Below are 13,717 nucleotides of genomic sequence, written 5' to 3'. Positions count from 1 at the left end.
ATCTTGGCATATGTATAGAATAGGATAATAGCTATTGGACAACATATTTTAGGATTGACTTTGTAAGGTGGTGTGACGTTTCATAGGTCAAATTAATCTCTTTAAAAAGAAATTTAAAGTTGAATAGCTCACTCAACAATAATTTTCCATCCTTCTGGGTTTCTGTACTCCTGGGATTTTTGTAGTATATATCTAGCCACAGTATAAAATAATTGCTTTAGGGGCATCTGGGCAGCTCAGCTGGTTGGGCGTCTGCCTTTGGCTAAGGTCATGATCTCAGGGTCCTGGAATCAAGCACCACATTGGGTTCCCTGCTCTCTGTGGAGCCTGCTTCTCTCTCCCTCTGCCCCTCCCCTTCTGCTCTGTCTCTCTCTCACTTTCTCTCTCTCAAATAAATAAATAAAATCTTAGGAAAAATAAAATACTGCTTTATTTTTGAAGCTATATTTTAATGCATATTTTCAAACATCACTATAAAAGAGATATCCTAGAAAATGACAATTCTCTTTGATTTTACTAGACTCTTTCAGATACTTCTCCATCTTCAAATCAAATCCAATAAGCTTCTGAAATACCTTTAGATATCTCAGAAAGGGTACGTTGAAAGAAAAATTTGTTGCCTTTAGTTGTGGATATTGGATTCTTAACATTGAAATGAAGCTGCCCTGCAAAATGCTGCAGGAAACTTGTCTTCATTATTTGAAGGAAAGGTGGCATTTCTGGACAGAGTTGTGGGTGTGTGGTTCAGGCAGTGCCAGACCTGGCTAGAGTGGGGGGAAGTGACTATCTGCTCAAATGAGATGACCTAAGAGGATCATCAAGACCCCATTTGGCCCCCAAATAACCTCATTAGCTGTCATGGTTCCTTCTCTTTGTCCTCTGTGCCTGAAATTTTCTTTGAGCAATTCATATAGGTTAGCTAGCAAAAACAGGTGAATTCATGGGATGTTATTCTAGATCTGAAGAATCTACTCCCATATTCCAGACTGGAAAACCAGTCTTGCTATGTTATAGCAACACTGTTTGAGATAGGAAAAATTCAGGGAGCCATTTCTGTGCTGTTGGTTAATTACCGTTTGGGGAGATAAGGGCTGGGGACTGAGGAAAGGCTCAGAGCCTGTCCTGGGATCTCAGTGTGGGGGTAATTCAAAGGAGGGGGTTAAAGGCAGGTGCTCTTACAGTCAGAGGCTCTTGGGTGGGCAGGGCTGGGTAGGAACCCTTTGCAGTCCCTGGTCCACCTGCAGGAGGTCATATGGTGTTACTGCACTGGGAAGGACTAAAGCAGACATGTCTTTTTGTTTTAGCTCAGTTTAGCTCAGGCAAATGGCACTCCTAACCAGCTAGCTGTTGACTTTCAGTCGGCCAGAGATACAGCAAAAATTTTTCTGGTGCAAGAAATCTTGGATGCAAGGGATTTTAAATGAGAATATTTACATACTTGCTTTCCTGGTCCTTACCTTTAAAAAAAAAATTCCTTGGAATTTTTGAACATTTCTAATTTCTAATTTAAAGTGCTCAATTTAGGGACATAGTTCTTTATGGTTGACATACGCATGACTTTTGAACTTTGGGTCACACACAATATTTCTTAGAGGTCAGTGTTATCTGCTAGAGGTGGAGTATGGGAGTGTCTTGTGGAACTATCTATGGATTGAATGATATACATCCAGCAAGATAACTTCACTCAGGTAACTCTGGATGAGTTAGCTCTCCAATTCCCAACATGGATATAAATTTAAATAACACGGGAAAAGATAATTTAACTAAATTACATCTGTTTTTTCTGTTGTGATCAGTACTACTTGAGAATTCATGGGAGTTTCTTTTCGCACTTAAGTGTCTGTGTATCTATTTAAATGTACTAAATTTTGTCAATTTGTTTGACAAATTATAGCAGCTGCACTGCTACCATCTAGTGGACAATTAATGCAATTAATCATTCTTTGGCTTGACAGCTTCTGAACTACTGTGGCTTCAAAGGATTCTTCCTTTGTTGTTGTTGTTTTTCATTTTGTTTTATTTGCTCATCACAAAGTATTCTTCTTTTGAATAGAACACTATCATAGATATTTTAACATGTTTTGCTCTATATGGAATCCTGTTTTCCTTGGATCCACATAGAAAACAACGAGTTCATATTTTAAAGTAAATAGAATAGTTAAGTAGATTTTAAGTTAAGAGATGCTCCTGAACTGCAACTAAATACCTATTATTATATTTTAAAATTTGAACTTTGCATAATACTCTCTGACATTAGCATGTTCAATTATAATTCTGGGAAACTTCAAGTCATGGAGTAATTTTTGCCTCTTTTGTTTAAGACCAAACACCCTCTTGTTTTACCTCCCATCTGCTTTGTATCACCCTCCTTAACAAATCTCCTTGTCAACACCCTTCTGACACCCTCTTGTTTTACGTCAGTCTGCTTTCCACCTTAGCTGGTTGATGTTTTAAAAACTCTGATCATGTCTTTTGCAACTGAATGTTTTCCGTGGCTTCCCATTATTCTTAGACCAATGTTCCAAACCCTTAAGCTCTAAGCTCTGCTTAATAGTCCCTCCTTCCCTCCTCAGTCCCAGTACATGCCCTTCTTCCCTTTGGCTTTCTTCCTAAGGTTTCTGCATCTTCACAGGGCTTGGAAGGAGCACTCTCTTCATCCAGATCATTGTGATCCTTTCTTCAGGTTCCAGCATTCTCTGAGAGAGCCTTCTCTTCCACATCAGGGAGGTAGACCGAGTATATGTTCTTTTTATGTAATTTGTCTAGCACTTACTTGCTTAATGTAAATTAAGTCATGAATTACTAAATAATTTGTGAAATATCTAATTATTTATTTCATGTCTGTCTTCCCAAATGTTCATTGAAGGCAAGAACTGTCTTTCTTTTTCATTGTTCTGTCTCTAATTGCTTAGCAAAGTGTTTGACATGTAGTCGACAGTTCATAAAATAAATGAGCTGAGAAGAAAGCTAAAGCAAGATGGGGTCTTTCCCCCTGAATTTCCATGTATATATCTTCTTCCTCATAAACCCCCATTATAACCGTACATCTCTAGACTCTGCCAGTGTTGGCAAATACCCTGAGGACTCTAACTCCTATATAGTTGATCTGCATCATTACCTGTGGATGGCTTGCTTAGTCACTGGTTCACATCATTTTTTTTTTCCCCAAAGAAGTAGACAGTCTGTCAGGTTTCTAATTATAATGATTCCTTTTTATTATGATCAGTACTAAAAGATCCAAGTAGTTTAATAGACTAGAGGCTTAAAAGAAAGATTGGGATCTAGAAAATATGCAGGCAGACAAAAATAAGAATTCAGGATAGGAAAGAGACAAAGGGTGAGCACTTTGAAATAAGGCTGTCAGCATTCTCTGCTAGTACAGGTGTCCCAGGACATATCTGGCAAGGTACTTGATGGCCAGCATTGTCTCCTCACAGGTTGGCCGAATCTGGGATTCAGGGAGGGCAAAGCCATATCTGCCTTTGTCTCGGAGTTCAAAGGTAAAGGAGTATTTGATACCTTGGTCATAAGCCCAGTCATCAGAGCCCCCAGCAGCAGGATCTGAAATATGCAAAGAGCAGAAAAAAACAAACAAACCCCCAAAAACTTTAAATCCAGGAAGGAAATTAAAAAAAAAAAGAAAGAAAACCAGCTTTCTTTTATAGTTACAACTGTTTCACTGGGCAAAATATTATAGGTAGGCCAATTTTCTGGAAAACTGGATTATAAAAGATACGGGGGGCTGTTTTAAAAAATCAGTCCAATCTTACCTCTAAGCCTAATTAGTGGGAATGATGTATTTCATACCCCAGGAAGTATGTAATTTATAATAAAATATAAACTTCTCACTGTGATTGTATGCTGTGGTAAACTATATCATATATAATTTGTTTACAAAATATAGATAATTTCTTAGGAAAGATTGTTTGTTTCCTAGGAAAATATGAAGAGCCGCATGATGACTGATGATAAGAGAGAGCTCCAAACCCCAAGGAAACAGTGCTGACTGATGAAATCGGAGCATCTTGAGGGCAAGGCTGGGCCTTTGTTTGTGTTTCCTCAGGGCCTAGCAGATGGTCTGGCCGAGGTTAGGCATTTGTTCAGTTCTTCATTTGGTAGCAGTTACTAAGTCACTGCCTTGTAGATTTTGTATCTCTTCAGTCACTAGGTCATTTGTTCGTTCATTCATTGATTCATTCTTTCATCTCTTTATTCAGTCAACAGCCATACAGCTCTCACTGAGCAGCAGGCCATGGGCTCTCCTCTGGAGATGCCAGAATAAAGGAAAGACATGACTTATGCCCTTCAAGGGTTTACAGTATAATGAAAAAAGAACCCTCACTGAACTACTCTGCATAAAACATATAAGAAGTTCACGCTATATGAATAGATGGGCTACTTCTGTTAGAACCCCCTTTGGAAAACACTATACCCCGTACGGTTCAGAGCAGGTTAAAAAGGGATAAGACTATAGAAAACTGTTTTACATAAAACAAAACAAAACAGAACTCAGGTCTGGAGCCTCTCCAGCTGCATGGAGGGCCCTGTGATGACAGGACTGGGTCTTTTCCCTTGTATTTCTAGTCCTTTCAGATCTGGGGCAAAAAGAAATCATGCAAAGGCAAAGGAAAATATAAGTAGAAATTTAAAACGGGGCCTGCAGGATGTGCCTTCCTGGTGAAATTTAAACTCTGCAGCATCTAAGTGAAATCTGGGGTCTAGCCCCTATCTAACTCTCTTGCTGTGTGTCTCTTGCCACTTGCTCCAACACACCGAGTGACTGGTCAGGGGGGCTGACATCTACCACTGGAAAGTGGCTTGAGCCTGAATCAGCCCTTGCGTCTGCAATCTTTTTAGTCAGGAAAACACTCCTTCTTATACTTTCTTCAGCAGTTGTCCTTCCAGGTAAAGCGGCTGTGTCATTATCCTGGGCAGTCATCCCTGATGTTGTGGGATGGGCTGGTTGGTGCTGGAGTATACTCTTTCCTTGTGCATCCTCTGTCATAACATCCAGCACCCTATATTTAGTTTTCCTGCTGCCCTACTGTTGTAGATTTTTTGAAGACTGTGCTAGTCCCCCAACTTCCCTTTCTCCTTTTCTCTTGCCTTCCCTCCATCCTCCTTTCCTTTCTTTCCTAGCACCTAGTGAGAACCTGGCACAAAGCAGTGGCTGCTCAGTGGATGTTTACCGAGCATAACTGTTTTCTTGGGTTGGAGGGGATACTTTTTCTGAACAGAAAACTGATTACGTGTATAAAAAATTCACTGTCAGGCAAAAGCCACATGCTTTAAATGATCTGAAAGGAAAGGGTCTGGGAACCATTTGTTGCCTTTTTAGGCATGTGGTCTCTGCACAGTTCTGAAGCCAAGACTCACAGATTGTTGTAGCTCCTGGGCCATATGTGTACTTGGTGCCATGCAGGGTGGCAAGTTCTTTTATGGTGGCTTTAGCCAGGGCATTCTGCAAAAGAACCAGCAGTTCATGAGTAAATAAATAAAAGCACACACTGACAAACAAATATCTGTACATTATTTTTAAGACATTGAAGAGGTGTAAGACACAGTTTGAGTTAGTTTTATTCCTGCTCAGTGTCCATCCCATTTTTCTCACTAACCTGGTTATATGATCCAAGTAATTCTTGTGAAAATATGTCTTCCCTAATGCCCTCTCCAGGCACTCACTCTGAGCTTCCCTCTGAATGTGTGTCATATTGTGGCAATACCATTTACTGGCCTCTGAGTTCTCAGTGACTTTTCTGTCTTTTATCTCCATGTCTTCAGGGCCCTGGCCAAGGCTTACCACTTGGTAGTTGTCCAGGAACTATTTGTTGGAACTCTGAAGATCATTAGCATCTTACCCTCTTATTTGAGAATTAGGTCTTTAAATTCATTGTAAATAATTGTTGCAGTAAAGTATGGGTCCTAGCAGTAACTTCTGTTTTAGTCAGAGGACAATCTTTTACTTTCTTTTTTTAAAAAAAGATTTTATTTATTTATTTGACAGACATCACAAGCAGGCAGAGAGGCAGGCAGAGAGAGAGGAAGGGGAGCAGGCTCCCCGCTGAGCCGAGAGCCCAGTGCAGGGGCTGGATCCCAGAACCCTGGGATCATGACCTGAGCTGAAGGCAGAGGCTTTAATCCACTGAGCCACCCAGGTGCCCCGACTTTCTTTTCTTTTTTATTTACATAGAACTTAGTGTGTCTTTTTTCCCAGGTATTCTTCCTTAGTCCTGTTAAACATTTTGTTTTTTTAAACCTTAGTTTAGGCTAGAGAAATGAGACTATAGCAATTTGTAACTGTCCCAGATATCACATTCATTGATTTAGTAAAATGTCAGTGTTTATTAAGAATTAGGTTATGTGTAAGGATTAGTTTGGCAAATGTATATTGTCTCTGGAGCTTGTAAGAGAAAAGCAGGAGACAAGAAGGTCTTTGTGGTTGTACAAAGAGGTTGTCTACCTAATAGGTAAACAAAAATCAAACACATACAAAATAACCCCCAACAAAACAAAACATAAACTACCTGGAAATGTGGCAAGTTATAAAGCCAGGACAGGATAGAATTATATGAGCTGGGGCAGGAGCATTAAAAATTACGCATATGAATGATGGGATACTTAATACAGTGTTCACTGCCAACATAGAAATACTTAGGAATTGGCAGTTCCAGGGATCAGGGTGGTTCCATCTTGGAAGATTTTTAGACTGAAGAATTAGACAACATCTACTCTATTTCAAAATGAAGAACATTTGAATTCCAGAATTTTTAAAAAAGCAGCAAGTATTAGCTTATGTGTATTTTTTTTTTTAAGAAGTGGCTTCATTTTCTCAAAAGACCCATTGCTTTTCTGCCTCAATGCCCCCCAACTCTTCAAGGGCAAGGGCTCTGTGCCCCCAGCCTCCCTGTGCTGTAAACTTCCCAGCATCCACTGACATACTGCATATTTAAATGAAATCACTTGAAAAGTAAGACCTGGCTTGGCTGTCTTGGGAATACAGATTTGAAAATCTCATTGTTTACTACAGGAGAATTAGCCATAATTCATTCTGGTTATGAAACTAGCTATATTTCATATTTTGGCATCATAATTATGTCTTGTACATATGCTTGGAAAGCAGTGAGGTTGGTGATGAAATCAAAATACTCCTCATTTTACAAAGTAGCAGCTTCCCTTAGTCCTTGTTATAATATGAAAACCAGTTTAGTAGTGTCTTATGTCAGATTGACAAGGGCATGTCTATAAAATTTCAAAGTTCCAGCTCCCAAATTGTTAGTGCTGCACCAACTGAGTGATAAATTAGAAAATTTAAAAAGAATTATAAAACATAATTCATGATTTTCTGGTCTGGTCCACTGAAATGGTGTAATCTGTTTCTTGGAACTAATTTATTCTCAGAGCTTTGAAACACTAACTTTAAAATTTTAAGGTTTTATTTTCCTTTTTTCCAATCTGGTAAACTAATACATGCTTTCTATTACTGCATAGGATCTTTACTGTTGTGATCTAAATGTATAGTTCCTGTTGTTTAATCTTGTTCTAACCAACACACTAGAGCTAAGTCTTCTCTTTACCCTGTAGTATAGGGCCTATTGCAGATTGAAATGAGAATAATTAACAGTTGCACAGTGCTCAGAATAGATATAAAATCATGTGGAAATGTGAAATGTGGTGAGGTGCTAATATTTTTGGTAAGTAAATAGTACATTTCTTACTGTTCTACAATTTCTTTAGCTTGCCATTCATCTGAGGACACCTGTAGTTATTTTTCTGTAAGGCAGAACCTCTAATTCTAAAGAACTCTGATTCCTTTGCTAGTTACCATTCTGAGGCTTTTCATCTGTTCTGCTTTCCCTCCTCCCCATTTGAGTCTTGAATTATTACTTCTGGTTAGAAATACAATTCTAATAAGTTCCGGGGACCTAAGGTAAAGCGTTATGACTATGATTAGTAGTACTGTACTATATACTTGAAGGTTGCTTTGAGAGTAGAGCTTTAATGTTGTCACCATTACAAAACAACAAAATAGCAACAACAACAAAATTATAGTTATGTGAGATAAAGGACATGTTACTAATGTGGTGAACATTTCCCTATATGTGCATCAAATCATCACATTGTACCCCTTAAACTCACACAGTGTTATAAGTCAATTATAGCTCAATAAAGCTGAGAAAAAAGTAGTGTGATTCTGTAGGATTAGTTCTAAACATGAAGTTATGAAGACTAGAGAAGATTTAAAATAAGAAGATCATTGAAGTTATCCATTAACTTCAAGTTTCAATTTCAAAAGACTTCAAGTCTCTTAATATGTTTATTGGTATGACATAATATATGAGTTATCTGACAAAACTGAAGGGGCCCACTTGCGATCTGTTATCTCACTTGACTTATCAATTTATCATTTTAGTCATAACTACCGTTAGGACCACACAAAAATGTTCAGTTTGCCTTTCCTCAGAGTGAGAAATACATGTTTTCTAAGACTTCCTAGGCATCTTCCAGAAGATGTTCTGCCTTTGGCACTGACCGAAATATTTAAGATTGATATTAGTTTAAAAAGGATGTTAACATGTTGCTGTCACTGGTGCACATTGCAGGAACATTTAGTTTGTGTCCACCTTTGCTTTCCTTGTCCTCAGTTGCTCTGTCCTCTTGATGTCTACCTCATCACTCATGTTCTGAGTGTCATTTCATCACCACATCTTTCAGTGGCTTTCTCATCTTCTCTTGAATTCCCAACTTCCTTTCTTAGCCTAAAGGGTGTGAGCTAGCCCCTCCTTTCTCTTTCAGTCTGCGTCACTTGCTGTGCACTCCATATTCCTTTGGAGCTAGCTTTCCCTGAACTTCTTCCCCATACACCTGTTCCTGCCTCTCTTTACCTCCCTCACTTTGGATATCCTTCTCCCTTTGTTGGAATCCTCTTCTCGTCTTTGTTCACTTGGAGAACTACTGTTGTTTGTCCACATTCAGTTTGTGTCATCTTGTTTGTGAAGCTGCCCCTGAATCTCTTAGGGAGCAATGACTCCCCCTCCTTTGTGAAGGCTAATACCACTATCTGAGTTCCTGTCACTGTGTTGTATAATGAGTTGTTTTTGCATCTATTTTGCATCACCTCCCAGGTGAGCTCCTTGTAGGAAGGGATTCTTGGCTATTTATTTTATATTTTCAACAGATTGTTTAGCATCTAGCACATGGTTGGTTGATTGAGTCTTATCCTAGGGCTGGGGCATTACAGATGGGCCCGATTTGGGTGCGTGTGCGGGACACCCAGCCCTGTAAAGGCTGTGACATATGTGAGTAGAGATAGGGGATGTTTGTGGGGAGGGCGTAGTACCATGTAGTGATGGTTGATGGGTTGCCACATTTACACAATGACTTCTGCTGTGCATTTTACTTAGTTCCATTAATTTTTTAAAAAACGAAGTCTGTGGACCCTTTCTCTCTGCCCCTCTGAGGCCAAGAGACAAAAAAAAAAAATCAGAACAGACATTAATTGACCAAAATATCATATTTTAAATTCCAATGACCTTAACAAAAATCCCTGGAATCAGTGTGGGTCTTTGCTTTTGAAGATTTCAAATACTTTCACAAATGTTACTCATTTATCTTTCTAACACTATCTGTCCACATTTCATCAGCATAGAATTTTCTCGCAGAATGGAATGCCACGTGGGGCAGCATGCTCAGTGGGAATGTTCCAACCAAGCTGGGTGACTGACCCCAGCCAGGAATGGTAAAAGAGAGATAATTCCTGTATTTGCTAAAATGTTAGAGTGGTAACTCCTTTCCCTTGTACATTTCTGTAAAAAGGGACTAAGACAGCTGACGAAAGATCCGCAGAAGCAATAGCACATCAGAAAGTGTGATCCACATCTTGAAACTCCAATTAAAGACACTTTCTTTACAACCTGTCATTTGAGGGACATCTTACATCCTTGCTCAATGGGTTCAAAATAAGAACTAACATTTACATAAAACCTTAGACTTTACAAAGAGCTCTTGATAAGAGCTAGATATTTTTATCCCCATTTTACGGATAAAAGAACTGAAACTCAGAGAGGATAAAAGAACTTTCCCAAGGGCATGCAGCCCCGTAAGTGGCTGACTTGAGCTAGGTTCTTCTTGCTTTAAATTCTGTGCTCTTTTTCACTTCTCCTTGTGGCCTTCGAATACTTCAAAAGAAGTGTTGCTGGAGCTGGTTTTACCAATTGTAAAGAACAGAAGGAAGCTAAATATAAATCAGCCTCAGAGAAAACTTTGCTTTCAGTCAAGGCCAAACATGGCCAGCCTTTATTAATCCTTAGATATGAGTTTCCTACCATGTCTTATGCATGTTCTCTTTTGTCACCTGTTTTCTTAAAAAGAGGCCTTGGTCATAGAGCAAAAGACAGAGAGAGTCTAAAATGTCACATCTAACTCAAAGCCCAAGAGACAAAAGACCAACTAGTGTAATGTTTCCCAGGCTCTGAGCTCCAGGAGGCTGGTAAGATGAATAAGGCGAAGGTGTTCTTTTCCACTGACCTGCCTTCCCAGGTAACATGTGATCAGGAAGCCCCTGTCTCATGGCTGTGCTCATGGTCCTCATTGCAAGCCAGTGTCATGGGAGGTGGGGGGGCTGCCTCTTCTAATCTTCCACTGGTCCGTTATTACAGTACAAGAAAACAAAAGTTCCAAACTGACTGGGTATAAACCAGTTCGAAGGAAATTTTCCCCAGAACTTTGTTTCTAACTTGAAGTTCTGAGTTTAATTATTCCTCTGGGCGAATACATGTGATAATGAAAGCATCAAAATAATCTTTAACTGCGGTTTCCTTCCTTCTGTTCTGTGATAATGGGTAACGTACACCAAGGGACCAATGAGGAATTTAACTTTTATAATTTTGATGCTAGAGGAGAAACCCGCAAGGCCTACAAGCAAGCGCTGAGGAGAAAGCCTTTGGGATTTGAAAAAACAAATATGTTTCTGAGAAAAACAGAAGGGTAAACAAGCGCAGGCTCTGGTTGCAAAGCCTGAGATTAGAGAAAAGCAAGGAATTAGCAAAAGGCTTGGCTTGGGAGAGCAGGGCCTGCCCATCTTGGCAGACCCCATGGGGAGTATGGGAATGCTTTCACTGATGTAAAGCAATTTTTTTCTTTGGCTGATCTGCATGCATATTTTTAAGCTCTTTAAAATTCAAGGAAAATGGGAAACGTGAGTCAGCTGAAGTTTCAAAGTCTAGAGCGTGTGTGTGTGTGTGTGTGTGTGTGTGTGTGTGTGTAGGTGGTACTTCTTCCAAATAAATATTAAAAAATACATGTTGTATAATGGGAATGTACTGGATCTCTGGCACTTCAGATTTGCAGAACACTGTAAGCTGTTTGCGAGGAGGGTGAAAGCCAGGGGACTTCAGCCAGGAATGTGACTCTGTTCTTATCTTAGCTTAAAGCAGGGTTTCTCAACCTTGGAGTTCCTGACACGTGTGCTGGAGAATTCTTTGTTGTGGGGGCTGTCCTGTGCATTGTAGAATGTTTATCAGCATCCTCTGGCCTCTACCCACTAGATGCCTATAGTACTCCCACAGTTACAACAACCAAAAATGTCTCCCCAACATTGCCAAATGTCTCCTAGGAGGTAGGGGAGGGAACAGAATTAGCTTGAAAGAAATCAGATAAAAGACATAATTCTGGTAAACATGAATGTATTTTGGAGAAAGAATTAAAAAGAAAAACAACTTGTTTTGAAGGTGCTCTGAATGTGTGTCTTTTTTGCTAATGATAGTACAAGTGTCTCTTAAATACTGCTACTAGGTCAGTACTGCTAAAATATCCCTCTACTAGTAGGGTTGCTAATCTTTGCCAAAAATATAGCATACCCAGTTAAATGTAAATTTCAGATCGACAGTGAATACTTTTTTAGTATAAATCTGTAATATTTGGACAATACTTATACTATTATTGTATTGTTTATCTGAAATTCACGTCTAACTGGGAGTCCTGTATTTGACTCGTCAATCCTGTTTACCAAGTTACTTGGCTCTAGGGCCTGCTGTGACACAGGACTCATTGGGACATTTAAGTCTCTTGGGTAATGTCATTACCTCACTTTACCTCTTCCTTCACAAGAACACTGGAAACAGGTTGATCCTTCTTCTCTCCCCATTTTTCAAACCTATTGTTGGCCATTTGTTGGCTCTTTTCTCGGCCTAAAATGTACTCTTCTGTCCTTTGTCGCCCAAATCCTGCCCATCCTTCAAGGCCCAGAATAAATGGGATTTCTCCTCTCTATAACCTTCACTGACCAGCCTCATTACATATTACCATTTTCCTGCCCTAAATTCCTATTACCGTGCTTAGTTTGAAACTCCAAATTTTGTACTTCTCTTGTATGGTTTCTGATATATGAGACTTACCATTTCAGTAAGATCCTACATTCTTAATAGCAAAAGCCATGTTAAAAAAAAATAGCAAAAGCCATGTTTTATGCTGAATACTTAATAGGTACTCAGTGAAATTTCTGATAATTGTCTGATGAACTCTATTCTGACCAGGCCTCTGTAGGAATATCTTAAGAGGCCAAGAAGTCTCTCAAAATGTATAGTGATAAATCAACAACCAGTTTCTCTAATTAAGTAAATTCTGCAGTTGTCATTTGATTTTTTTAAAATATTATAAGTGAAATTTAAAAATTCTGAGAAGATAACGGATGTGGATATTTTGTGCCTCAGGTCCTGTCTTCCTTAGGTTCTGGTAGCCTGCTTGATGGAGGGGTTATGGCCTTGTTATTCTTGTTATTAGGCAGGGACATGGGGACAGCTGTGATAGGCTGTGCACATGGCCCTGCAATTATCCACCTTCTAATCACAACATTTGTTCCCTCTGATTTTTATGTTTATCTCTAATCATGGTCTTGCTTTATGCTCAGTACTTGGATGGAACAGTAGATTTCTATCTTGGTGGCTCATTAACTCACATTTTAATTAAGAGGTAGGAAGGTGCCACTCTATTGGAAGGTGTTAGAGTTTAGAAGTGGATTCTTATCTTTTGGTCAAGTTTAATAATTTTTCAGAAAGATTGTCATTTTTCTCCTGGTTAGTGAATATATGCCCTTGAAAGCATAGGACCAGAATCATAAAGACTGGGTCCTGGGAATTTAGGTGTCCCAGCTGACCACTGCAAATCCTTAGCAATGTCCAGGGACAGAGGTAATAAGGTATTTGTGGGATGAAAGACTATTTGATGAATGTTCTGTAAAACAGCTACATGGGGTACCAACATAGAACATGGCCATACAAATATGTGTGGGTATCTTTGGAAATTGGGTCAGTCTAGGAAATTCTTCAGGATCCAATAAGTCTAGGCCCAAGGCTGCCTGTTTTACTGTATTGGCTTAGCCAAGCCTTCATTGCTTCAGCTGGAAAATGAGAAAGCAGAACCAGAGAAATTCCAAGATTTCCAGCTGTTAAGTTCTGTGCTTTTAATGAAGACATGTGGTGTCAGATGTATGCCCTGGATCAGCACCTTTGTTGAGTGCATATCAACTTCCAGTTTGGTCAGTCTGGAGAATGGGTCAAGATACTTGGTTGACCAGTTATTATTTTGCATTCCTGCTTTTGGACTTAGAAATGGTATTGTGATAAATAATAATAATAAGTAACAGTGCCACATAAGCCTTTTTGGGGGGGGGGTGTAGGCAGACCAAAGATTTGGAGCTTCTTCCATACTCAATAAATGCAAA

General features: G+C 39.3%; 1 protein-coding gene across 1 annotated transcript in view; it reads right to left on the bottom strand.

Moving 5' to 3' along the window:
• Positions 1–3,373: 3,373 nt before the first annotated feature.
• The window catches only part of CPB1 (carboxypeptidase B1), a gene marked incomplete at both ends in the record, with an annotated part of 32,536 nt that continues 22,192 nt past the window's right edge, over positions 3,374–13,717 (bottom strand). The window contains 2 exons of the mRNA XM_080807064.1: positions 3,374–3,561; positions 5,377–5,461. Of these exons, the coding sequence (XP_080663190.1) occupies positions 3,374–3,561; positions 5,377–5,461 (273 nt within the window). The remainder of the gene's footprint in view (positions 3,562–5,376; positions 5,462–13,717) is intronic.

The sequence above is a fragment of the Martes martes genome, assembly GCF_963455335.1.
Source record: "Martes martes genome assembly, chromosome: 1".
In the NCBI taxonomy this organism is placed as follows: Eukaryota; Metazoa; Chordata; class Mammalia; order Carnivora; family Mustelidae; genus Martes; species Martes martes.
This window is presented reverse-complemented; position numbering and strand designations above follow the sequence as displayed.